The sequence below is a fragment of the Neolamprologus brichardi genome, chromosome 4 (assembly GCF_056152115.1).
Source record: "Neolamprologus brichardi isolate AB-2024 chromosome 4, ASM5615211v1, whole genome shotgun sequence".
Taxonomy (NCBI): domain Eukaryota; kingdom Metazoa; phylum Chordata; class Actinopteri; order Cichliformes; family Cichlidae; genus Neolamprologus; species Neolamprologus brichardi.
This window is the reverse complement of record NC_142107.1, coordinates 13,121,591-13,149,020: the sequence shown is the minus strand read 5'-3', so window position 1 is coordinate 13,149,020 and position 27,430 is coordinate 13,121,591. Positions and strand designations below refer to the sequence as shown.

Genomic DNA, 27,430 nt, shown 5'->3' with positions numbered 1-27,430 from the left:
GTTTAGTGCCTCACTATTGGCCTGTTGGAGTCTCTTTTTAACACCATCATATTAAATGACTTGCGTTTAGGACTCGAGGCAACGGCGTGCTCCTGTCGTTGACAATATGCCTCGGGCAGAAAGTGTTTGTAACACACCGCTAAAAGTATAAATTTTATCCCCGCATTAAAGGAGGAGAAGAGGGGCTGCTGTATTGGCTGCTACCACCAATAAAAAGATATGTGGGCTGTATGACACAATTGTAGTAAGGCGGCTTTGAGCCCCGGAGCCAAACATGGTGTGTTTAGAATCAGGCTGACAGCTCGATATAGAGAGAGGTGAGAAAGCCTTCTTTGACTCTGCTCTGCTTTCTAACAGGGAATTATTATTTTTTCTGTCTGTTTGTTTTTTGGGATTTGGGGAGTGGTGGTATTTAATGACCCATGCAATTCAAGCTCCTGAATGATTGGTAGGATGATTAGCTGTTTGTATTTCTGAGTGTGTGCGTGTGTGAATGAGGAAGAGGCTGAATAAGTCTTGGATGTCAGAAAGCAGTTTGAGGGGTGAAGGACTCCCTTGTCGTATGCGAGGCCCTGGAGGATTCCTCCCCTCTTCCTCTCTTCCTCCTCCTCCCTTGTTCGCCCCCTGAATCTCATCTCTTCCTCTGTGAGATCCACAATGCTGGGAAGAAATGTGTCATTAACAGGGGAGACCAAAATAATGTTTATGGGCTCAAGCAGCACTGAAATCATTTTCCATATCAGTGCAACTGCATGGGCCCTGTGGGGGAGTAAATCTGATTTTCTCCTCCCTGTGCCAATGGGAAACATCATGGGAAAGAAAACAGATTGGATTGTTAGAGAGATGGCCTGACGCAGCTGTGGGCGGCTCTTTTTGTGTTTGGGTGTGCTGCTGCTGTGTGCGTATATCATAAAGACAGGATCAACCAGAGAAGGGAAGAGAAGGCAAAATAAAAATGTGGATGTTAGCGTGAATGTGTGGATGAGAGAACGAGCCCCACTATGGGAATCGCAATTTCATGCCTGGGGAATAAAGAGCTGGGATGCAACAAATGACCCTCGTGGAGCAATGGGTCAGTTAACAAGCACAACCACCAGTTTGGTCTGGACACATCAAATGTCCTGTATAAGTTACAAGGAGTAAAGTACTTCCAACTAAATCTGATGCCTTTTATGCCCGTTCCATAAGAAACATTTGCATTTTATCCATGTAGCCAAGAGGGGAAAAAAGGAATAGGTTTAGTAAAGCGTGGAGGGAAGTTTAATAAACTAAAATGCTGACGGAAATAACTGTGCTTTGAGAGAAAACACTTCGTAATGAGAAAACTGCTTGAGTAATTTGCACTTCCTGTTACATCATGAACACTTAAGTTCTCACAGAACGGACAGAAATGAGCAAAAGCAGAATGCAGTGATTTCGTGTTGTGGTTTTCTTGTATGTTCTCTTAAATCTCTGTTGTGGGACTAGGTAAAGAGAGTGTGCATGTGTGGGTGAGTATAAAAGGAAGGTAATAGGCCTTGAGCTCATTTGGCCTGGCCTGGTGCTGTTGCTGTTTTGAATCTGTCCTCCCACCTTCCGTGTCCCGGACCTGGAATGTCTGCTTGTTCTCCACAGATGAGGCCAGTGACTCAGCAAACAACTGCACTTTCACATGGCTCACAGCAAGCGCGCTTAAACAAGGGTCTAAGTGATGAGCCCAAACCTTTGCCTGAGGCTATTAATATTTTAATAGCATTAAACAGTGAGTAGCATTAAACCTTAGCACTGCACTTTACCCTTCATCGCCCCGCTCTTACCCCAGTTTTTTACTCCGCTCCAGCTCTCACCTGCAATCTTCACCGCTTAGCACAATCTCACTTTGACAGTCAGATGTCTGATTGTCTCTTAAACAACACTTCCTGGCCCGCTCCCCAGAAAATAGCCATGAAATTTCAGTCTGTCTTCTTTATTTACTTTGCCCATAACACACCTCTTCAGCAGGAACTCTATCAGACATTGCTATCTCTTTCTGTTGGCCCCCTCCTGCCCCTCACACCAGTGTTGGCACAGCAGCTATGGAACTGAAGAGGAAGCTCCTTTTTGATAAAAATAAACCTTTCTGAAAAAGAGCTTCATGAATGATTAATTGTGATAAACATGACGTGCTGTACTCTTTGAAATGGCAGCCTGGCCAGGTACCTAGACACGTGATCCTGGCTTTTGCAGTTTTGCAAACTGCTGTATAAACAGTGAAAAGGTTCGAGGAGTAGAATAGATAAAGAGAGACGCTGGTGGCATGTGTGCACATTTTCTCCCGTTTTCTCTTTAGCGTGGCATGTGTGGCTCCATTGTTATGTTCGGGCTCCCTGCCAAACTTGAGTGAGCCAGTTGGTCTAATTTGTTTAGGATTAGAATCTCTTATCCATATCATGTCGACTTCTATATTGTATAAACAGCTGGGTGAAGTGGCAGGGGTTCTTCAGCTGACCTCCCCAGGCCAATTTTATTTGCATTGTACTCATGCAAAGAATTCCCAGAATCCCTTTTACCCCGTCATCACTTCAGTAGTGAGAGAGTGGCTGACCACGAAGCCACTCAGCAAACACAGGCTGTCAACTTGAGCGAGACGACCACCATACGGATGCACAATCGCACACACAAAGGATCACATATGTTCATAAACGCACGCACACATACTCCCACACGCTCTCTGCTGATTTCACTTTGAAAGTTTCTCACAGTTCCTCGGTCTCTTATCTACTCTAAACTCTCACCCCTTTCCCCTCCTCTGGATGTTGCATGTAGTAACGAGGCTTTCTCACTCTCTTCCGCCATCCATTCTTTTAACTGGTTCTCTTTCTCCCACCCCCACACTGACCACATCCACTAAACTCACTCCACAGGCACGCAGTGTGGAGAGTGTTGGAGGCGTCCGCTGCTGGCACTTTCCCCCACCCCTGCACTGGGCCCAGGTCCAGGACTGGACCGCCTGCTCGCTCTCTCACTCTTTCTCTCCCTCACTTCAGTATACTTCTGATCCTCCTGCAGTAGCCCACTCCCCCAGTCCCACCATCAAGCCTCACATCGACACAGAAAGAAAAAAGTCAGGGGGGGTGGGAGTTTGTAAAGCAGGGGGCAAGTTAAGAAGAGGAAGGGGAAAAAACTTGCTACAGTTGTTTCTGAAGTGAGGAGGAATTTGGCTACCAGTTGCACTAATGTTTTCAAGATGACTTTGACTGTTTGAAGGAAATCCCCCCACTTTAGTAGCCATTTGAAATTCCATCTGTGTTTTATTGTGAGGAAGTAGGTGCTGGGTTAGTCAGCGGCCCTCCAGGGTAGCAGTGCAGTCTGTCTGGGGCTGCTGATGTGTACAGTTGCCCAATCCAGTCTGTGTTACTGGAGGGTCAAAAACTAAGTCCTGTGTTTGAGTGAATGTGTGTGTGTGGAAAGTCTGGCTGGCTTCTTCTTGGGCGTCTGAATTCCTGGGCAGAACATGGAACTACATTAGTAGGAAACTCTGATGAAAAAGACACTGAAGTGGGAGTGAAGTTCGCTTACCAACGAGCATCCTGCTCAGTATGTTTTTACTTGGTAAGTAACTCTTCAAATGTCTGTATCTTCCTTGCTGTTTCCTACTTTCATAGTGGGTTCTTTCGTAAACAAGTGCTAAAGAAACAAGCTGCTACAATTTACAGCTAAACACAGAAATTCTTAAATGTCTGATATAAAATAAAACCTAGCTTACCAGTATATGTTCTGTCATGTTTCTTTCTGTGTTAAAGCAGTGCCAGTAACTAGCAGCTCTTGGAAGAAGTACATTTATTTTCCCTTGAATCACCAATCTGATGTTAATTTCATTCATTTAAGACAAGAAGGAGAGTGTGTATTTTCTGTCAGAGGACATGACTGAGAGAGTGAGAGAGAGTACGTGGGCTATGATATTTCAGGGTGTGTTGAGGAACCTGGCTGCCACATGGCACTGACCGTTCAATGAGCGACCTAAACTGCTCACAGACTCTCTGATACGAGCTCTTATAAACCGGTTGTGTGTCTGTGTGTTTTTATTCTCTGGCATTTCTTCTTCCGCTTCTTCCCTCCACTCTGTGGCACTCGGTGATCACTGAGCTGTGGAGAGCAGGTTGATGCAGTCACATCTGCAATTTTCTTTCCGTCTCTCTTCTCCTCACGTCACCATCACTCTCACTTCTCATTGTGCGTCTGGCTTCTTTGTCTAGACGACACGTCCATCCGTCCCTTCGGGCTGCGGTCTGTGAATAAGACGGAGGGCTTTAGACTGCCTTGGCTTGTTTATCAAGAGCAGACAGAGAAATATGATCCAAGGTGAAATAAATGTACTTCTTCTTCTTCTTAGAGGCGTAGTTGTAGATCCCCATGTGCTCCCTCACATGCTCATAAACACAAGCGCATGTGGATGGGCGTCTGCCTCTTCAGGAGAAATTTTTGATCTGATTCCCAGCGTTGAAAAGAACAAGATGTTGTGGGTGGGTGCTTGTTGTCTTCCTAGCTTTTTTTTTTTTCTTTCCTTTTACCCCATCACTTTGTGGTCCACATGCAGATGAGATTGTATTATGCCTCGTCAAGGCCCCAAATTACCCGGAGTCGTATGATGACATCACATCCCTCCCCTCAACTTGACAATTGAAACCTGTTTAAATTCACTGGACGAGTGTGTGTTTGATTGCAACTGTGACCTAAGTGGGGTTTCAAGGTAGACTGGCTGTTCTTGCTGAGCAGCATGCTGACCAACTGCATCTGCCCACTGCTGTTGTAATGGCTCGTATTCAGCCTCCTTGCCTCGAGCGCTGTTTCTCTTTCGTTCCCATGACAACTGGGCCTTCGTTCTCCTAGCTACGCCTCCCTGCCTGCTGCTCACTCCGTGCCGCCCTCAGGGGCCCATGCCTGGGCCCACATTATTGTGTGTGCATGCATGTATATTTTTGTTGTTGCACGCAAACTGGTCTCCTTCACCCTGGCACACCAACGCCAGAGCAAAACAGTAGCACTAGTTAACACCTCCACCTCCGGAGGTTCTGCGGCGTTTGTGTTTGTTTCTCTGGATCTATGTGAACACAACTGTGTGAGTTCGAGTGTTGGGATGTGGTGTTGAGATGTCAGGAACGGAGGTGGGTTTCCCCTTATCCCGGTGTCCCCTTCTCCTTTAATTCCCTAATAGGATTAATCTTCATCTCTGTCAGGGATCGGTGCCGATTAGGATGCACATGACCCGATTTTCTTAAGAGCGCATACAACTGCACTGCTGGCACCACTTAGGAACTGGAGAAATAAATAAACACAGTTTAGAGAAAACACACAGGCGCAGAAAACATAACTTTTACAAGGAGGCGGTGGAGCAACGGCTAAGTCACTATTTATTACACCACTAAAACTGTAATAGTAAGTCGAGCAGTGGTGCCGTCATGGCTCAGACTATTATTCCACTTGTTCTGCACTGCTTTAGTTGGCATCCAAAGTGAAAGAAAGGTGAAAAACCAGCCCACTTTTATAACCTATGTGCTCACCGACACCTCTGATTCATTAGGATTTAAATGGGTTCAGGGAGGGCATTGTATTAACGCAGTGTGAGTGGAGTTTGTGTTTTCTAAACAAGAGTATGAAAATTTGAAGAAGAAAGAAAGAAGCAGGAATTTGTGTGGCGTCATGCACAGCATACTTTCAGTAGGAGGCAAATATAACACTAAGGGAGAGGTCATTTAGTGTGATTGACAGGTTGAGGAGTCTGCCAACCACTAACTCTCACCTGCTACAGTTTACATCAGAGCGGTGCTCAGTCCTTCACCAAGTGAAGATGCCACGGCCAAACTGGACCACTGGAAGGTCTGATTCGGTTGTGCTGTGGGAAGGGCTTGTGGTTTGATTTGATCCAAGACCCTTCTGAGGTTTTCATTCAATCCCTTTCTCCCTGAACACAGGCTTAAACTTCAAAGATCTCCTTGCCCAACATCTACACATCCCCTTTTTAATGTATTGTCCTTCTCCTTTCCTTGTCTTTCTGGCAGAGGCTCTCTCCTCACTGTGTTGAGAGGGGCTTTGCAGCCTCTCTGTGTCACTCTATGTCTCTCTCACCCTTTCTCCCTCTCTCACTCTGAGGCAAGGCTGTTAATAATGCAGGAGGATTAGCTGATTTATGTGAGCCGGAGGCACTGAGGAAAGCTGGGGTTCCTGGGGGCGACAGGCAGAAGAGGGGAGGGGGGGCAATGAGTGTGCAGCATGGAGGGCGGTGACATACAGGAGCCCGACGTGTCTGGATGATGAAGGTTGGATGTGTGCCTGGTGAGCATGCTGGCCATAATCCACCCACCCACCCCCCACCTCCACTGGCCCCCGACACCCACTCTGAACTCCGCAGAACCGTGCCAGGAGCCCTCCACAGGGACCAAGTGATAGGAGGTGGCAGCAGAGGGGAATGGGGACTGATACAGAGCAAAAGGAGAACAGCATGGATAGTGTAGCATGTGACCAGGCTACCTGACAGTGTCTCCCATCAACATGTGAAATGTTGCTATAGACAATTGAAATCTGATTAAGTAGAAGATTTTTGCTACCATGTGATTTAGGAGATGTAGTCTCATTATTTTGTTCCAATGTTTTGTTATTAGAAGTGGATCTAAATAAAAATCTCCAGCCCAATTTTCCAGGCTTAGACTAAGATAACCTGATAATCCAGATAATCTACGGCAAAAGAGAAATGAATCACAACACACTTTGGCTTCATTTCTTTCTGTGATCAAATTTCAGAGACCTCCAAGAGTGTCGCTGCATCCACATGCGCACAAACACACGCACACGCGCAGGATTGGTTGTAAGGTAGTTTTTCGAGGCAGGGCGCTGTAAGGTTGGGGATCGTGGGGGATTTCCACCTGTCTGGGGCGGTGGTACCAAGTGTGACAGAGGTGCTTTTGTACGTGTTGTGTGTTTGTGCGCGCACGCCTCTGCATGCTTCTGTGCTCTGGCCTATGAGCCATAGGCTATTCGGTGCAAAAGCGAGAAGCAGACTGATGGGTTTATCCCTGCTGTCTGCCCAGAGGATGTGCTCACTCACTGGCTGGCTGATTAAGGCTCCCACACAATTGTTCTCACACTCCCAGAAAAAGAAAAAAAAAAAGGATCGATGCATGTTTGGACTGATTCATGCTCCAAGAAAATCAAATCACTCAGCATTCCTTGGGAGATCAGCTTGTCATAAGAGGCTCATAATGAATTTCTACTGTGTCGCTCTCCCCGTGTTTTGGTGTGCGCGATATACGATACACTAATGTGTGTCTGAGCATGTATCTGCATGTGTGCTCTCATACAGGCAACTTCATACATATGCATGAGACTTCACGGTGGTGTGACTTGGGGGAAATGAATGCGCAAAGAGCCGGGCACCCGGGCCCCTCACTCAAGTGCACTGGCGGGCGCGTAATGGGAATGCAATTTAAGCAGTGGTTAATCAGTGTGTTTTCTCCAGCTTGCCCAGCAATGCATAATAGACAATCAGCCCCCAGTCATACGGGCGTTGCTACAAATGGTCAATTACTCATCATAGTCTTGTTAAACACACAGTTCAGCCAGCCAGGGACAGATTGCTCTGCTGGTGCCATTATTATGGTAAAGAACAAAGCAAAGCAATGCTAGAAACAAGGAAAGAGGGAGGGAAGGAAGAGACAATGAGGATTTGGAAGAGGCATGGTGTATTTCTGCACATCAAAATGGGACAGAGGAGGGGACGAGAAGAGTGAAGACGGCTTTTGTAACAAAGTAGGAGGAAGGAAAAAGGAGTGAAACACCGAAATGGAACCAGAGAAGAAAGAAGAGCACGGGATTGTCAGCGTCACGCAGAGAAAAAGCAAGACTGAAAGAAAACCAGACAGAGAGGAGGTGAAATGGAGCAAAGCAATAAAAGAGATTGAGGGCATGAAAGTGAGAGATGGAGAGCACAAGATAATGGAGGGAGGGAGAGAAATTGAGAAAGGGACACTGGGGAGCAGGAGCAAAAGTGTGTGAGAGCGAGAGGGAGAGAGCCTGAGAAAGTGTGTACTCAGCTGTGAGATGAGACCTCTGTCTGCCCATGGGGAGAGGTGGTGTGAGGGGAGAGAAGACGAGGGAAGAGGACTCTGCTGACAGTGAGGGGGAGGAGAGTCTCACACTTTCTCTCTGTCACACACATACGCTCTCTCACTCATTCAGCCTCTCCCGAGAGCAGCGATCACATTTGCCTGGCTTAATGATTCTACCAAAAAAAGAGAAGAAAAATATGTATATATGAGTGGGCCTCACACTGAGATGCAAAGCTTTTCTTTTTGTTTTTCCTTTTCATTTTTAGTCACACTCACTGTCCCAGTGTACACACACTCCCAATTCTAACCATTTTTCTCTCTCCTTACCTTTTGTTCCTGTGGGAATGCAGGCAGTGGATTGATGGGCAATTCTTCTGCCTCCTTCATGGGGACCTTTCTGGCCAGTAGTCTGGGTTCCCCTCCTTCCCACCCGTCTCATCCCTCCCGGCCGCCCTCCTCGCCCTCTTCGCCCTCCTTCCGTGGCGGACCCCACTCGAGCGCCTCGCAAATCTGGTTTCCCCATTCGCATGAAGGTACCTCAAATCACACATGTACACAAACACACAGCCACAGCCCCTCATCTGACCGCACCATCTGGATGAGGTGATATTTATGTCCTGGCATTATTGGAGGCAGCTTTGCACGGTGTATTGTTACTCTGATATTGTATATTTTTGTGTCGCGCTAGGTTTGCACCAAAGTACGGCTTGTAATCGTCCGGGCTCCAACCCTTTTATTTATGCACTAAAATAGGCCCACACCCAGCCTGTTTGGGATAGAGCACTGTGCCACGGTGTTCTGGATACAGACACAGGGTTAAAAGTTCAGCCACAGAATCTTGCGGTATTCGATTCATGTCAGCAGGAATGTCACTCAGGGCCCTCTGAAGCAGCACATGCGACTGTGTGCCAGTAAAAAAAAAAAAAGAAAAAAGTTGCAGTGATTGCAGAGCTTTCAGCCGGTGTCTCCATCACAGTCTTAAAAAGGTGGTTCCCACCAATCAGAATTACTAAACCCTTACTCGACACACACGCACATACACTCACAAACCAACTTCAACACCTCATATTCTGTCTCGATCCAGCCAGGAAGTCAGATAACGATAAAGCTGAGGGATTAATGTAGTTGGGTGTTTCAGGAATTAATTGGGGTGACAGATAAACACAAGACAAATCATCTTATTAATATATTAACGTAAGGTCAGCTTTTCTGGGTCTTCACCTTCAGATTTACATCTTGCTAATTACGCACTGTGATCGCCACCTAAAATTACCTGGTGAATCACAATCCTGGATGGACTCTTGTTATTTCAGCCCCCTGGTTATAATATATTTATTATCTAAGAATAGCCCAGATGTTATTGGTGGGGAGGGGAGACCAGTGGGAAGTGTTTCTTTTCTCTTTTTTTTTTCTTTCTTTTTTTTTTTGAAATTCGTGGTCAGTCATCAGCGGCACCCCACCTGCATGTTATGTGTCCAGGGATGATTAAGTGGATTACAGCTGAGATGCTGTATAGTCATGAAGATTGTTAAGTCATATGATATCTCCCAGCAACTTCCTTGCTCTGATGCCCCGGGCAGCAGGCCGCTGACTCAGTGGACAGATGCTACACCAGATTAAACTCTAGACTCCTCCAAGATATTAGCTCCAGCATCAGCCCAATCTCAGACATTTCCCTCCAAACTCATTTTGTAAGCATCAGTGTTTCCTTTATCTTATACTTTCTAGGTTTCATTGTCAAACACTTTCTTCTTGTGGAAAAGTAAAATAATATTAAGAGTGATGAAGATAATGCCAAGCCTAATAAAAGTAATGGAGGTGATTATGACTGGGATTATTACTCAGTTGGCAATGGAGGCCATTATCTCTATTGCAGTTTAATTGCATATAACGCACTAAGAGCATGATTGAATCCAGACTGTTCATCAACCACATTCAGCTGTTCCCTCCTCAAGATAATTGCATATTGTCTTTTTCCTGTTTTGCATAAAAAGCAAGTCATCAAAATGAGCGGCACAATTACCCAGACTCTCGCCTTCTCTCTCCGGGTGTCAGCAGAACCCCACCAGCATCAGAGCAGGCATTGACTTGTGCTTGTGTCGGTGCATTAGTGTTTCGCTTGTAACCTCAAAGAAGTGCTGTGTTTTTATTTTTTTTTCTTCTTCTTCTTCTTCTTCTCTGTTTTTAAAGTGGCTGCTTGCGTGCATATCTAAGCAAAGCAGTTCAAATTTGTATTCGAAAACGATTTTACGATTCGCACGTTTCTGGCATATACCTGTCATTGCGCGGAACGTCTTTGTTTCCGCTATTCCTCTGACACATTTTTCTACAGATTAAAAGCCTGAAATCTATCACGTAACAAGCAGATGAGAACAATTATCTCCTTTGCTTGCTAACTAGTCACTTAGTGGGGATAAACAATGGACTGTGGCTATATGGAGCAGGCTAATCACATTTATTTTTTATTACTCCTATTTGGTGAGTCAATTAAGAATTAATTCCTCTTTTCAATATAATAAGTTTTGCGGGCATTTGAAATGAGTTGGTGATAAAGAAAAGCCACATAAAATGTAAGATGGATATTATTTTTGCTCCATTAAGCCCGGAGAAAACAGCAAAAATGTTCAGAAATGCAGCATTCTTCCAAGGTTTCAGCACCCTGATGTACCAGCATTACACTTCTTTTACTGATTATGCAGACTGTTACAAAAATTAGAATATTTTAACCTTATGCATTGACCCTAAACATATCCATGGAAACGCCCCTACTTTGGCCACTAAAGTAACAAAATATCCCATCGCAAACTTTCAACCTCAGTTTCTCGGGTTGGCTAAACTAAGAGGGAAAAAAAGGTCTTTCAACTTCAGCTGCCCTGGCATGGGCAGTAGTCTGGACGTGCTCTCCTGTCAGTTTAGTCTCCTTTAAATGACACTGGCGGTAAGGGTAACTTTGGCAAAGACATTTTTTTTTCTTTTTTAACACAACAATCTTTTGTTGACTTTTGGTTAAAGATTTATTGTTTTGGGAAAAGGAAAGTGTACAGCCAGTCTAACAAATTCTAGGATATTTCTGTAAGGTCACAGCAACAAGACCCAAACCATTAGTGGCTTTCATGACGTCAGAGGAGTTAACAGAGATTAAAGGAAGTTTTTGTTTCAGAATCTCTTCTTGCCAGCTACAGCAGCAGCCATTGTATGTTACCACAAGGAATTGTCTGTTTTTTTCTTTGCTGAGCTGAGCAGTGCTGTGAGCTCACTGTCACAGAGACGGAGTCTTAGTATACAGCTACGGATGCAAGAAGAAGGGTGGGTCGGTGGAGGGGGGGACACAAAAACAGGGGCAGATGAAGTGTAGTGAATGTTTCAGTAAATGTAAAATGTTTTCACAACACCTGTTAAAATAAATTAGGCCCACCGAGCTTTTGAAAGATCTATTTTCATGTCTGGGACTGTTTGAATAAACCCCACTGAATCGACTGAGTGGAAAAATGAAAAAAAATAAATAAAAATAAAATAAAAATGACCAAAAGAGGAGAAAAAAGGGTGGGGAGTGGGTAAAGAATAAAAAGAAAACCTGCCGACTCCTCGCAGTCCCGAGGCCAGCTGGCCAGGGTCCAAATGACTTCTTAAGTTATGCCAAAAATAATCGCAGTCTCATATCTTTGTCCACACATATAAACACACGCATGCACACACATACACAGAGTTGCCTGCACACACCTGTCTAATCCACTTCTGTTTGATACGCCTTTCCAAGCCTATCTTCAGTTGTCCATCTTTCCTTCTGTGAGCAGTTGCTTGCTTTTCCTTTTGTAGGATTTAAGCTGCACCCCCCGCCTCTCCTCTTCCTTACTCCTGCTTCTTTCATTCTCTCTCTCCCTCTCCCTCTCTCTCTCCTGTGCCAGTCTGCATCCCTTCCTTTCAATTAGTCAAACCTGAAGAGATCCACCACAGCACTGCCCCTCCTCCGCCAAACATCTCTCGTCTCCTCTCCTCTTCTCCTCCCTTTCTGTGTCTTGATGGTTCTGTCACTTTTTTCTCAATTAGCGGACCTGACAGGCAGCTCAGGCTGCTCCTCCTCTCCTCTCGGTCTTCCTGTGGCGTGCTCTCTCTCTCTCTCTCCGTCCTTCTATCTCCTCGTCGCTGATGCGTTACAGCCACCTCCCTGGAGAAAATAGAATTTTCGTTTATGTTATTTTTTTCTTCTATCAAAAGTGGCGAAAACCTTATCAGTACCTGAATGTCTTCAGAGAAGGTGTAAGAGGACTGGTATTGTGCTAGTGAGAAACCGCCTCTAAAGCAGCAGGAATAATTCTCCTCTGCCTCTAGGTGCTGTTCTATATCTAACCCCCTTCTTTGTCCTCCCTGTTGGCCTGCTTCTCTCAACCCACCATGTTGCGAGAAATACCTTCAGAACTTCTAGAAATCCCTCCTTGGGATGCAGCTCTGTTTGTTCTGCCTCTCACCCCTGCTCTGCCGGTGGAAAGGAGGGCATGCGCTGTGAACTCCCCTCTGCCATTCACTTGCTGATGCTGGCGTGTTTATGTGTGAGTGTGCGGAGGGAGCGAAGGAGAGCGAGGTTGCTGTGCAGTCAGCAGACTGCACTAAGACCCTGCTCACGTCGCCTGCAGCAGCAGCGGCAGCGGCAGCAGAAGAAGCAGCTTCCCTTGTCCTGGCCAGATTAATGGCTGAATGAGCTCCGCCGTGCCCAGCAGTCCCCCTCTTGCCGCCCCAGTGGAGAGCATGCTGAAACTGAGCAGGCTGGCATTATCGGGCACAGCCAGACCACACTGTGAAAAGGGATTACGCCATCAATCGTCACGCTCACAAACAACATGCTGCCGCAGAAAAAAAAAAAAAGTCCCTCTCCCAGCTTGGATAAAGACTGGCAAACAGCTCTCTGCTTTTCCCTGTCCTGAAATCAAAGGAAAAAATGACTTGCTTTAACAAAGCTCCCCCCCCCCCAAGCTGTAAATGAATTGGCATAATTTTGCGTGCTTATTAATCATGACAGCAAAGGAGGAGACAGAGACAAAAGAGGGGGGATGGGAAGGAAAAAAACAAGGTAGAAACATAGGTGAAAAACGAGAAAAGTGAGGGTATGTAATTATCACCCCTTTGCCCTCCTCAGAAAGCAGCACCTCCTGTGTTATTGCAGGGCTGTTTGCCTCCTCTGTGTATTTCATTAATTAAGATGGGAGGATGCAGAGGCCGCACTGAGAAGAGGTCATTAAGCCCACCACAACACTCCTCCCTCCCCAGAGCTGGCTCATAGGACCGGGCCCCATTGTTCCACCGGCAGAAAGTGAGACATTCAACACTCATAGCTGCTGTAAAAACCATGTGTGTACAAAAACACATGGCCGAATAAAGTGCATCTGCGCTTTCTGGGATCATTTTCCTCTCTTTCGGCCCGTATCCTTTTTACGCCATCCATGAGCTGCACTGGAAAGTAAAGCTACAGCGACCGATGGGCCTAATAGTTGAGCTGAAGAGAAATTAATCACTTAAATTTTACTTTATGACAGTGGGCTGATAGACCTGTCTGTCCTATGAATTAAAAAAGAAACAAAAAAGTGTGTCTCTGTCATTTTTGGTTTTCCATTTCAACAAAAGTGGTTCACTCATGTGACGGTGTGTATGTATGTATGTATGTATATATATGTATATATATATATATATATATATATATATATATATAGTCCTTTTTATTTTCCTTAGTTATTTCTTTAACTTGTATGTAGACTGATGACTTGGATTTAATCATGCTTTTTTTAAAGTATTAAACTAAAATTACGCTATAGCGCTGCTGTCACTAAGCAACATCATCGCATTATTGGACATTTTTTGTGTGTCCTTTACAGTACCTCGATTTTATTCCGTTGTTTTGGTGAAATGATTAATTACACGGTAGCATAGATAGGCTAATTTAGTTCACATTGATGTGTTTAGATGCTATAGTTACTCAAATGCAGTGAAAGTGGGTTGTCATAGAGATGCTTTTTTTTTTTTTTTTTAGTATTGATATTGCGATGGGCTTTCATCTCAGTCCATCTTTTCCCTCCTCTACACTCAAAGTCCTTTGTGTTTTCCAATGTCCCGTTGCAAAATGAGCTTTTTGTTTGGTTGTGGCGTAAACGTCCTCCAGATGGGCTTGGTGTAATAAGCCCAGGTGTACTAGCTTACAGGCCCAACATCCCGATGACCTCTTACCTCTGATGTAGGTCAGTAAAGGTTAGCCGCCCAGCTCTCTGTTCATTGCAAACACAAGCTTCAAATCCATCCTTATCACCCCATTCAGATGGTTCAAGGTGCGGCTGCCACTTCTAAGAGTGAGTTAAAGAAAGCACCATATGTTTCAAAGACAAATTTCATATATTACAGAAATCCCCAGGCTTGTCTGTTATTGTTTTCATTCTAAACTCCAGCAGGAAAGGCAAACATGTGAGGCACAGCCAGCACTTATTTGCGTATGAACACCACCAGCTGCATTGGACCTGAAGGATTACACTGAATAACTGCATCTCTGTGGTTGTTATCCTTTCTTATCAACTCTCTCCCTCTCTGCTATCTTAGCAGGTCCAGGGTATCCTCGATTCTCAGGGAGTCTGGCCCACACGTTCCTTCCTATGAGCCACTTGGATCACCATGCCAACAGTGGAGTTCTCTATGGGCAACACCGTTTCTATGACACACAAAAAGGTGGGACGTGAGACTATTAAAATTTAATCACACGGAAATAATATGAATTCAAATGGAAGCGGTATAGTCTGGTGGTGTTGTCTGTGCAATACTGAGGGCATGCTTTTTCTTTTTTCTTTTCGTGACTAATTTGTCTTCTTTTTTCTATTTTATAGAGAACTTCTACCTTCGAGGTCTCCCATCCCAGCCACCTCTCATCTCAGCCAATCATAGTCTGCCACCAATGTCTCGGGCAGGTTCAGGACACACTCAGGGGTCCTGCAGCAGAGACAGAGATCAAGGGGTAGGCACAGGCATACATAAGGGTCTTAAAGAGGGGTCTGTGGAAAGAGGAGTGGTAAATGTCAAGGACAAGGAGAGATCCAGTGGGAAACAAGAGGCTAAGGAAAGACAGCAGCAGCAGCAACAACAACAGCAGCACCACGCTCACCAGCCACCCCAGCCAACACACCACCACCATTCTCACACTCATCAGCAGCACCCGCACTATCCTCAGCACCCGCTGCCCCTGGAGGAGGTAAACAGCCGGGCCCTGGAGAGGCATAAGGCGTCGCTCACGATGTACAGTAAAGAGCACCCTCAAAGTATGAGCAAGCCCCTCAGTGCCTGTTTGCACAATAGCAAGATGCAAAATGGAGATCCAGGAACTGGAGCAGGGGCTAAGGTGTCCATGTCCAGCTGTGGCGGTGAGGACACAGCCCTTCGGGCTATGGGTGGTGGGGTGAGCAGCCAGAATAGACATTTGGGGACTAGTGGCAGTGGCCGCTGCACCAAAGAGGGGGTAAGTGGGGAAATGAGGATCAGTGAACAACCTTCAGACTGTTTGGAAAGGGGTCAGGCACCACTTCACCACTCTCTGCCCTACTCCGTACCCCCACCCCTACATATGAGTTCTGCTACTGGAGGGGCCCATCCACATCCTCATGCTCACCCCCATACACATCCACATCCAGGGGGCTTCCACTGTCTTCAGCTCCACCCCAGCCACCCACATCATTCCCACCATACACACCACCATCCAGAGTTTTTCTGCCCACCGCCACCTGCTCCTCTAGCCAACCCTGCCTCGCACGAGAGGGGGCCAGTCAATGTGGGGCGAGAACCTAAAGTCACAGGGCCTACATTTGTGCCATCTGTGGCAGACGTAGGCGATAAATCTAATGGGCCATTCCAGCTTAATAACCCTGACTGCCAGGGTGTGGGTAGTGGAGGAGGAGGCAGCAATGCCAAGGACAAGACAATAGAAAAGAACGGTGGCGGTGGGCACCACAGTAATTGGCACAGAAAACAACAACAACAACAACAACAACAGCAACAGCAGCAGCAGCAGCACCCATACAGAAAGACAGAGAAGGCTCCAGACTGGATGCAATCCCACCATCAACACCTTCAGTCCTCACAGCTTCCTCCACCTCCCCAGCAACAACCACCACATTCTCAACAGCAGCATCAAGTAGTGCGATCGCGGAGTGCTGAGTGTATCAACAGTGGTGTGGAAATGGATGTGTTCAGACCCTCGCTGCCCCAGGGACCCAAGGCAGGGCACTCGGTCCCTCATTCTGTAAACACTTCTCCTTATCGAGACTGTTCCCATCCAGGACCCCCGCCAAACTCTTCCCCACTTGGAAGTAAAAACATGGGGCAGCACAGTGGAACACAACACAGTGGTCCCGGAGGTAGTTGCTCTTTACAGAGAGACGGCCAAAAGGTAGCCAGGATTCGCCACCAGCAGCATGGCCGACCTGGCCCAGAGACACCCACTGAGTTGAACCAGGGGAATAGTCAGGAGCTTAAAAGAAAGATGGACATGTCTCCTTATGGTTACAGCAACAGCAGTGGGCAGCAGCACCACCACCAGCAGCCCCCAGTGCCACCCTGGAATATGAGGCCTCCTCACCACATGTCGCAACCTGAGGAGGAGCAGAGGAAGTCATATATGGAGTTGGGGAGCACTGGTGGGCAACACTCTCAGCAGCAGCAGCAGCAGCAGCAACAACAGCAGCAGCAACAACAACAGCAGCAGCAGCAGCCGGGAATAAGCCTTCCTCCTCCACAGCCCCCCACTGCACCTCCCCTCAGCCAGCAACAGCAGCAACCACAGCAGCAACCTGATCCCCAGGGTCCAACTCAGGGAGAGAGCAGTGCAATGAAAAGCTTACTAAAGTACAGCAACCAGCAACAACCACTGCTCGTCTCCCAAAAGAATCCATTTGGGGGGTTAGGAAATCTCAAATCAGGTCCATCTGGGGGGAGCTGTGCCCTGCAGGGCAACAAACAGACTCTGCCTTCCAGGAAGGGTACGGCTAATGACAGTGAGCGTCCTGATTATAACGGGCGGAGCAGGGACATGGGGGAGCCAGGTCATGGCGAAAGTGAGGTGCGGCAGCCGCCAGTAGGAATAGCGGTGGCGGTGGCCAGACAGAGGGAACCACCTTGTCGTTCAGCTGAAAATCATCCGAACAGCCGACAGGGCAGGGTCCATCCGTCTGTGAAAGGTAAGCAATCCAGGTCACTGGCTTGTGAGAAGGCCTTATATTTCTTTATCTGTAACTTGCCAACAATATTGCTGCAAACAGAGAAACAGCCATATAGAAAATAAACAAACAGGAAAAAGCACATTTTTAAGCGGATAAAAAGCCAGAAAAATATTGATTTTGTGGTGATACCCTTTGCTGAATGCAGTAAAAATCCAGAATGGTATAATTCTCACACTCATTGCCATCAGGGATATGCTCCAGTCCCCATGATCCATTACAGGATAATACAGGCATAGCTAATTCTATGAATGGAGTTTAATACTTATGGGTTTAAATTTAAATTTCCTCTGCAGCAGTCCCAAACAATGCCTTGCTGATTTTAACTTGGTTTTCTCCTATTTAACTTCCTAGTTGCCCTTAACCAAACATTAGTGAGTCAAACAGGCATCAACCATGATGTTTACAGATGTGAAGTCCATTTAGAGTTGCTAAGATAAAAAGTAATTAATATAAGATTTCTAAGCCTTGCTCTGAGAACAACAGTACAAAAAAATACAATATTTAAAAAAAAAACAAAAAAAACTTTGGACAAAATTGACCTACATCAAGTTTCAATTTTATTTCATAAATATCTGAATGTGTTATTATATTATGAAGCAAGTTATTTTTCTTTCCAAATAAGACAGTAATTTGTCAATACTGTGCAGTATATGGTTTTAGCATGAATTCTGCCAATACGAAATCATTTAATACTCAAAATGTATTCATTTGCTACTTGCGGCACGGTTCTGACAAGTGGCGAGAGACTTGGGATTTTGTTCTCACTGTGATCCACAATGGTGAAAGTTGATGTTTGCCTCACAGGGCAGCCCCGCTCCATGTATCTGTCAGATCCCACCACTGAGGAAGACAGGAAGAGGCTGAGTGAGGAACAAATAGGTCTCACTTGCTTGGACAGGGAGAGGGATGCATATATCAGGTGTGTATTTTTAAAGGTGTTGTTCAATACTTAATAAATTAAAATCTTTACAGAAACATTCTCATTTGTATTTCTTCATCTTTATCTCATTCTGATGTCAGGGATAACAAAGAGAGGGTGGAATTTGCAAGGATCCACCCTTCCAGCAGCTGTCACGGAGACCTTGCCTCTCATCTCATGGTCCCGGGCGGGACGTCCCTCCAGTCTGGCCAGTTGGGAGATCCTGCTGCACATTCTGCTCACCATCATTGGATGCCAAGAACTGGAAGCCCATCTCTCTGGATGACGGGACATTCTTATGGTAAGACGCTTTCTGATGGCAGGATTTTATTGTTATGGTTATGTTTATGTTTATTCATGTGTTATAAAGACATATAGTCCAGCTTTTTTTTTTTGTTTATTGAAAAAAGGCCAAAACAAAGACGTTTAGAATTGATTTGATCAGCTGATACATATATTTAAAGTTCTTTTGTTTATATGGAATTCTGTAATTTCATTTCTTTATAAAGCAGGTATAGGTCATACAACCCTACACCAGAATCTGCCACCAGCTTTCTCTGCAGCCATGCCAGGCCCTCTGCAGCCAGTCCTGCCTCTGCCTCAAGACCCTTCTGCCCAACTGGTGGTCTTGCCCTCCGAGCCTCCCACCCATCCTGCGACCCATCACCTGGGTAAGCCATGGCATTTTATATGTTAATCTAATTGATCTGCAAAGCACAGGCAAACTCCACTGGTACAGTATCTGTATAAAAAGAGTAAAAGTAAGAAAAGCTTGTTTGTTATTATGCTTATGTTTTTGTGATTTGATGAAGGAGGACTGGGCTAAGGCCGATGCTAATGGGAATCCAAATAAATACAACACAAGCAGCAGAAATGCACCAAATTTAGCTTATGTTCTGTGAAACTAAAACGAGTTATTTCACTGTTAATATTACTTTGGGCTAAGATAAGTCTGCAATCTTATGATAATTGCTACATGCCAACTGCTTGGCCCAGCAACAGTGGCACTCTCAGTAGTTCAGGATGCTCGTACAAAGCTATTTTGCCCCTACAATACCACAGCAGAGGAAGAGGAAGTGAATGAGGTGAAAATCACTTCACCAGAGTCATTGTAGATGCGTATTCAGTGAACAGACTGTGAAATTTAATTGGCTCGCAGTCTTTGACGATATGTTTCCTTCTGCGCGCCACAGGAGTTTCAGCTGAGAAGGGAAGTGCATCCACAGAAACTTTCCCACAGGAAATATTTTCATATCCGATTTTATGTGGCAAAATTCTTAGTGTGTCTTGCAAAAGGAGCTGAAAGATCAAATTCATTTGGACAATAAAACCGCTAATGCGGAGTGTGTAGCACAGTGCTAATACAGATATTATGACGACGCTCATTATGTAGTTCTATATAGTGTGGTTTTAGTACTTTCCAAAAGGCACCTCTGTCATTGTAGATCACCCATATGGAGTTGTGCGTGTCCTTAAATCCACATAATGAGACAGGTTGTACACCCACAGACATGGGAACCAGGCTTACTGCTGGGCCCTTTTGCAGAACCCCTACTGTGGTTTGGCCGGGAAGGTGGGACTTTTTGGCATTAAGGCCAAGACGAATGCTCTGACGAGAAAAACATGCATTTCCAGCACAGCATTTTGACCTCTAATCAACCTATGACCATTATATTCTGTTCACATTTCATCATTGTCATAACGTCTTTTTCCAGCATTCCAAAATTCTCAAAGCAGTTCTTAAGAGACAGCTTTCTGTTCAGAGCGGAGGAGAGTGTGGGATTGTTTCTGCCTGGGGAGATGTTGTTCTGTGAAGTCAAAAATCTTTTTTTTCCTTAAAGGATACATGTTGTTGCTATAAATGTGAATACAATGATTCTTTAAATGATCCATAATGGTTTCAGTGTTTTGAAATAGTTGTGTGGGAGGCACATAATGATAAATATGGAGAACACAACTGTTCTCTGTTTGCTAATGTATTCTAGTGAGTTGTGCCTACTGTCAATGCGTATGAGCCCAAAGAAAAGTGATGTAGAGTGTGTGTGTGTGTACGTGTATGCATGTGTTTTTGTTCTAAGGTAGCCCCCTCCATCACATTTCTCCTTCTTTTTTTTTCTCATTAGATGTGATGGAGCAGCCAGGGCTGTGGCCCCCTGTGTACGGCGCCCGGGGCCCACCCTCCCACATGCAACATCCTGCTGTGTACTCCCGATCCCAGTTTCTACGGCAACAGGAGCTGTACGCTCTCCAGCAGCATCAACAGCTTCAGCATCAGCAGCAGAGTCACCAGTCGCAGCAATCACAACTGCAGTCTCAACCTCAGCAGCAGCAGCCACAGCAGCACAGAGCTGCACATGCCATGAACATGCAGCACCAACCCGCTCACAATGCACAGGTGATTGTAGAGTCAAAATACGCAAGGGAGATTAATACATGCAAAAGTGCAGGCAATACAGGGAAGCGTAAGCGAGTCATGGATCCCGTGACTTTTGAGTCTATTTTCAATTTGCATAATATTCTTTGAAGGATAAACCAACTTTCCTACAGGGGGAAAAAAGTGTATTCCCGAATACAGAAAAGCAAGTAGCATTGGCTGTCAACCAGATTGCAATAAATGTACTATTTGGTTAATGCATAAAATCACTTGTTCACTAAATTTAGATATGCAACAATTTTGTATTAATGCCACAGATACAGAAGAGAGCAGACGAGCCCTCAGTTGAACTGGAAGAACTCATTTCAGAGCCAAGAACATCTAAACCTGCCAAAGCTTACTCTTACAACCCACCGCAGAGGAACACCTCACCCCCTGGGACCTGCACCACTCACCTGTCCCCTTGTTGTCAGTCCCCTTCGCTGCGACAACATCCCAAAAGCACTCCTTCAACACCCTGCCCCGCTCCTAGCCCTGTTGCAGCAGTACCTCATTCACCTGCCATTAGCCCCGCTCCACCTCAAATGCTAAAGGCTCCTGAATCTGAAGACAAGACGGGAGAGGGACAGCCACCACAGGAATACCCAGGGTCTCTGGAGCCTGGTAAGTGCAAAGAAGTGTCTAGAAGAAAAATGCAAAAACTGTGCGTAAAAGTTTTCAAACTGTCTTTGAAGCAGTGTGCACAGTGTTTTTTGTACGAGCAATACTCATCAAATTAGCGCTTTTGAGATAACATACTCACACTAATCAGGTAATAACAGAGTCATGTAGAAAACCAGAAAGAGAACAGAAAACAGTTCTAACATATAGTCAAATCTTGTGCATCATACTGATTTATAACTGGAGTTGTCACTGTTCAGTGACCCCATTCCTTTCTGCTGGTGTTGTGGTAATATGTGTGGGTAGCTCTTTTGGCAAAGCCTCTGATTGAATAAACGGTGAAGAAAATGGCTGCCGGCTGTGCTGGGACTTTCCAGAACTGTTACCTTGGTAATGATTGAGAAATACCTTAGTAGCGGCCTTTACATCTCCTCCACCCCCACACGCCTGACACTATCTTCATCATTATTAATGTCTGGCTAACGGCTCCCGCAAGCCAGAGGAATTGTGTCAGTTTCTCTGATAAACTAAAGGTCTTGCCCACTTTAAATAACACGTACACACACAGTTACTTGTGGTAACTTCCTAAGGTTGGGGGATCAAGGGAAAGTGCTATTTCATTTCCTTGCCCTGCTTTTTCACTCCATGGAACCTAGTTAGCAAGAGAGTTTCGTTTATCATGGGTATGATTGGTAATCTGTAACACATCCCCATCACAAAAACAGTGCTTTCTATTAAGGATTCATAATATGTGGGTTTTTTGGGAGGATGGTTTATCAGAATTTTTGGAATAAACAGACAATTGTTAAATATTAAATTAATAAATATTCTTTTCATCTATAGACTTGCCTCCTGGATACACATACCCTGCTATTGCGATGGACTACAGGAGCGGACCGTCACCTCAGGGTGTTCAGCTGGCTGAGCCAGCTGACCTGGACGCAGTCCAAGTGGAGCCTGCTGAGCATGCTCCCCAGTCTCTGGCCAACCTAGGGGAGGAGTTAGACTGTCAAGTGGTAGTCAGACCCCTTCCAGAGCCACTCCCACTCAAGGAAGTGGCGCATGAAGAGGAGAACAGAGTGGTTGACGGAGTTCTGGAGCAGAGGGATGAGGTGGAAATAACAGCCGTGGCAGAAGCTAGCTATGTCCACAGAGAGGAGGAGCAACCAGAGGAGCAGGGACAAACTGCAGGAGAGGTGCTGGTTTGTCCACCTGTTGAGAGTACTGTGTGTGAGGCTCCTTCATGCCCAGTCTCCATTTCAACAGAAGAACCTGACAGGCAAGACGCTGTCATTACCTTAGAAGAAGAGGAGGATGATGAGGTGACGGGTGGGGAGATTCAGGTGGAGTATGCTCAAAAGGTCAGCATGCCTGGAGAGCAAGAGCCAGAGCTCCCCACCATCATCGAGCTTGATCCTGCTTCTCCTGAGTCACAATCCCCGCCTAATGAGTGCACAGAGGACAGTGAGCAGCAGCACGACAACAAGATGACCTCTAATGATGCCTCAGTGGATTCTGTGTGTCTTTCCCCGGCCTCAGCCTCTGCCCCTAGCCCAAGCGAGGAATCTTTTGCTGTGGCCCCAAAACCTGTTGTGCCCTGCTACTGGAGTCTGGAGCTGCTGATTGCTGCTGCGTTCTGCACAGATGTGCCTCCATTTCCCTTGTTCTCATATAGTACACCATCGGTTGTCCCATCGCAATGCAACCCACACCAGGGTATCGAGCTTCTAAGTGAACTAGCGGATCTGGAGCTGCAGCAGCAAAAGCGCACTTGTGGAAAAAGCCAGGGTGAGAAACAGTGGCTCCTCCATGACTCTAACACGTTCACATTCACACAGCAATACTCACATCAACAGAATGCACTTCTCTCATAGTTTACTCTCCTTTTCCTCTGTGTCCATTGAGACAAACTCCCACTCCCCCCTCAGGCCTAGCCTCATCGCTCTGTGCTCCCTCCCAGATAGTCCTCTCTTCCTGCCGGTCTCATGAGCCTCTTGTGAATTCTAACACATCCCCAGAGAGGCTGTCTACATGCTTGCTTGCCGTTGCTCTTCTTTGGCATGTTAAAGCCACTTTTATTTCCTAAAAGGCTGTTCTAATGATGCAGGGCCTCAGGAGAGGGAGAAAAAGCAGGAGGACAGGGCTGAACTACTAGTGAAGGGTGTACACCTTCCTCTCTCACTCACGCTCCCTTCGAGCTCTCCTCAGGGAACCGTCTGTGTCTCTCCATCCTGCAGCTGTTTGATACGCTCATGCGCGCGCACCCAAACACGCACAACTGCAAATACACAGAGTTAAACTTAAAGGAGAGACACCAGTTTGTTTCATTCTCTCACTAACATAACACTTCATACTGAAAGTTGGTGTGTAATCACAAAAGCAGTCATTGTTTTCAGCACCCTGGAGCATTGCCTGGCTAATTAGACCCCATTGTTTTAAAGTGGCTTTAAAAGCTTCCTTGTTTTTCAAAGTACCATGCGGTTGTTTTTTTTTATTCATGCAAAAGGATGTTTTGTGTTTACCACAGCATCCTAATGCATTTAACTGCTCCCAAAAGATGGTTCTTTAAAAAGGGTATCATCTGATTCCAGAGTCAGCGATGTCTTCGATATGCGATATTGTTGACAGCTCAGGCAAGTAGCAAATGTCGATTTAGAGTCACAACTATGGTTAGTAAGACGATTCAGTATATTTTTATTTATTCATGTTAAGATGTGAGACTGTGTTACTCTTATAAACAAAATGTCATTTTCCTTGTGACTAGGCTACAATCTGTTATTCAGCTTGTGGCTCAGACCATTAATGGCAGATAGACTACTCAGTGTCATAAGCAGATAGGCTACATAGGAAAAGCTCAGTCCAGATGGTCTGTGAGATATCAGCATATGGTGAGTCCAAAATAATGTGACCTCTGAAAAGATATGCTGCTGATTTCTCATACTGTCCTAATCTGCTCAAATTTCTGCAGAAAACAAAACAAAAACAAAAAGACCCATGTTTCTCTCTCACTTTGACATGAGTTTCCTTTCACAAATGTTAAGTAAACAAGCTCCGTCCACTGTGGCATCTGAATCGAAAATGTATAGATGCAATATGAACCCTTTTTTTCTCCCCCTTCTGTAAACAGAGGAGGAACTGCTCATGTTTGACCTCCAAAGCCTTGCTACCCTGGCCACGGCCCGTGCGCTGGAGCTGGGCTCCGAGGAAAGCAGCAGCGCGAGTTCTGAGCGGCAATTTCCAGCCCGCAGGATCCTCAATTTACGAAGGAAATGCACCTGGACACCTCGCAATGAACCAGTAAGGCTATAAAAGTGTGCCCTTCTTGACGCTTCGAAATGTTCCCAGAATTCTAACGATGTTTCAAACAAATAGTAACTAATGAAGTACTTAAAATGTTCATAACCACTAATTATGCGTGTTGTTCAGGTGTGCCCAGCCAAAGTTAGCATGGAAACAATGGATGGTCCTGAGCTTGCGATGCGTGTGAAATTGGCTGAGTTACAACGTCGCTATAAAGAGAAGCAGAAGGAGCTTGCCAAACTTCAGAGGAAGCATGATCATCAGTGAGTATGGCGCGGTCCTCCTTTAGCTGTGCCGATTCCCAATCGGTCCGTTCCAAAGTAGTAAAAACATAAACGTATTTCATTCACTTATAGTTTCAAAATGGATTTCTTTTAGTGCTTTAGAACCTTCAGAGTTTAGATATGCGTGGCGTCTTAAAGCTGGGCCGGCTGCATGTGTGTTTACATCTGCATGTGCCAGCAGGAAGGAAGAAACACCTCGCAGCCCAGCACGGCGAGGACCGGGGCGGCCAAGGAAGCGGAAACCCACCCTCACCACAGGTCCAGTGTCCTCATCCGAGGGCCAAAGAAAAGTCAAGTGAGTATCAGTCAGCCCATCTCCGCTAGCTGGCTGTAGTCCAGTCATGCATGATAAGCCCCTCTGTATCACTGCCATACAGGCGCTGCCTCTCATTGGCATAAGCAGGAAACGGGAGAACCGCTGAACTATTCTAGGAAGTCGACTCGAACCTCTTCTACTCTAATCAACATTGGTGTTAATTGCGTAACGGGGTAGTCTGTGTCAGCTGTGTCCTACAGAATACTCATTCAGGGTTAATATATATATATAAATAAAAACATTCAACTTTACCGGGCTGAATTGTGCACGTCTGATTCTCTAGGCAATAAGAGTTAAGCTGACATTTTGAGTCCATGTATGTGTTTGAGGAATATGACAAAAGAGGAAAAGTTAGCAGAAACGAGCAGGAGAATGAAAATAAAGAAGGTGTAGAGAGTGCAGAAACAAGGATCCTGACTTTTTCCTTATATGAATTGATGGCATGTTTTTTTTTAAATCAACATTATAAAAATAGGGATGCCTTTCCTGTTTGGAAGTTGTGTTGGAGGGGTTGGTAAAAGGTTTACTCTCAGGCTTCAGTTATTCCCGGCATCTAGGCTCAGAATGCCTTTGGGCACTAAATATTACCTCGCAGCATTCCCTCTCTGTCCATCTTAATCCTTCTTTTCTCACTTCAGTTTCTGGACAACTGTCCACAGCTGCCCCTTTGCAATGTCACTTGCCACTCTTCTTCCACCCGTGTCCTCTTGCGCCCCCCTCACTAGGGCCCGTGCTGATCAGATGCTAATGCTGAGTGACAATGACACCCAAATATAAGGCCTGGGCCCTCAAGTGAAGTGCAGTGGAGGGAAAGTGGGAGCAGATATGGGGTTACAGTCTCACAGAAGAGTAAACTGAAGTCTGTCTTTTTGTTGTACTTTAAATTGAATCACAGCCGAGACACTTTATTTTTCTTAAAAGCTCCCAGGGTGTACACCCTTTTGTTTGTGATGTGTGCACAACCCAAAAGAGAATGACGTGATACTTGTGAATGAGAAACAAGCAAGCAGACTGAGGACTGTTTAGCCCCATGTTGCGTTATGTGGCAGGGTTCTATAAAAGCGCTGTCCTGCACCTGCCAGTCATGCCGCTACAAAACGCTGATGCTTTTGTGCTGATGGGGGTTAGTGGGTCAGTGGGTCAGTGGATAGCCCACCCAGCCTTTCAGTATCTTTTTCCCTACTTTGCTTTAACCACCGGGGGTGCGTGTGTGTGGTAGTGTTTGAGTGGGAGATACATTCAGGCCTCATGATCAAGCCTTCCAACTTGCAAATTTTATGCATCTGTTTAGTTAGAGATGGATGCAGCAGTGTGCTTATGAGCATTGAAGCAAGCATTGTTTGTTTCTGTGCACGCTTATGTTATTCCTGTGGGTAGAGCATTGGGGTCCTTTGTGGTGTTGCTTTGATTTGGGGTTGGACGGGGTTGTATGCTAGAGACAACTCCTGCTTGCCAGCAAACCCTGATAATCAATTCTGTTTAATTAGTCACTGTACACTCAGCTCCACCAGCCCCCTCCACCATAAATGGGAGGGACTCTGTCACATTGTGTTTGTCAGCAGCGGAAAGCAAGCCGTGGTGGGATCTGCCTCACGGGGACAACTCACACTCCACTGGCACCTCTGTCACTCTCCTGTCAGTCAGTGGGCAGAGAGTCCCACTGCCTGACAATTGCGTTCATTCTTCTTGAGTCTTGCAGGTGCATGCTGGAAGATCCTGATTATGAGATTTACACACAATCAGCACCTACATGGGCACTGTGAATTCGCATGCTGCTGATAAATGACATCAAAACAAACATGCAAAAAAAACAGCACATGGTTCTTTACTTTAAAAACAGTTTCTGCACCAATATGGAAGCAGAACAAATGCGCAGTATTTTACTTATCTACGTCAGATTTAGTCATTGCTTACTTTCTAAATGGAATGGTTTCAGAGGTTGTATGCATGCTAGGAGAGAGGAAGTTAATCTTTTGTTTGAGCATGGTCTGGCTCATTTCGGTGTGGTCTACGGGCAGTCTTCCAGAGGGAAATTCAAGGGCATTTGGAGTGGTTGGCCTGTGATGCTGCTCAGCATAGGGGAAAGTGTGTGCCACAGTGATATGAAAAAGCAACCAGAGAGCCATGATACTCACGGAATACAATATGACCACATTCAAATTCCAGTGCCTTCTAACCATTCACGGTATCCTTCAAAGCTGTGCAGTAGTGCTTTACAGGGGACAAACATTCTCCCTAGAAGAAGCATTAACGCTTATGACACCAAATTGCCCTCAAA

At 45.6% G+C, this 27,430-nt stretch overlaps 1 protein-coding gene across 7 annotated transcripts in view; it reads left to right on the top strand.

Moving 5' to 3' along the window:
* bahcc1a (BAH domain and coiled-coil containing 1a) overlaps positions 1-27,430 on the top strand; it is a 62,217-nt gene that overhangs the window by 20,647 nt on the left and 14,140 nt on the right. For 4 of the 7 annotated variants that reach the window (XM_087839833.1, XM_087839836.1, XM_087839832.1 and 1 more), the window contains 12 exons: positions 8,411-8,593; positions 14,637-14,762; positions 14,918-17,257; positions 18,104-18,218; positions 18,320-18,519; positions 18,728-18,889; positions 20,342-20,613; positions 20,910-21,255; positions 22,096-23,040; positions 24,380-24,549; positions 24,679-24,815; positions 25,018-25,131. In XM_087839833.1, the coding sequence (XP_087695959.1) occupies positions 8,411-8,593; positions 14,637-14,762; positions 14,918-17,257; positions 18,104-18,218; positions 18,320-18,519; positions 18,728-18,889; positions 20,342-20,613; positions 20,910-21,255; positions 22,096-23,040; positions 24,380-24,549; positions 24,679-24,815; positions 25,018-25,131 (5,110 nt within the window). Of the gene's footprint in view, positions 1-372; positions 3,571-8,410; positions 8,594-14,636; positions 14,763-14,917; positions 17,258-18,103; positions 18,219-18,319; positions 18,520-18,727; positions 18,890-20,341; positions 20,614-20,909; positions 21,256-22,095; positions 23,041-24,379; positions 24,550-24,678; positions 24,816-25,017; positions 25,132-27,430 lie in introns of those variants that run through there. The other 3 variants (XM_087839838.1, XM_087839835.1, XM_087839834.1) reach the window with 3 other exon arrangements.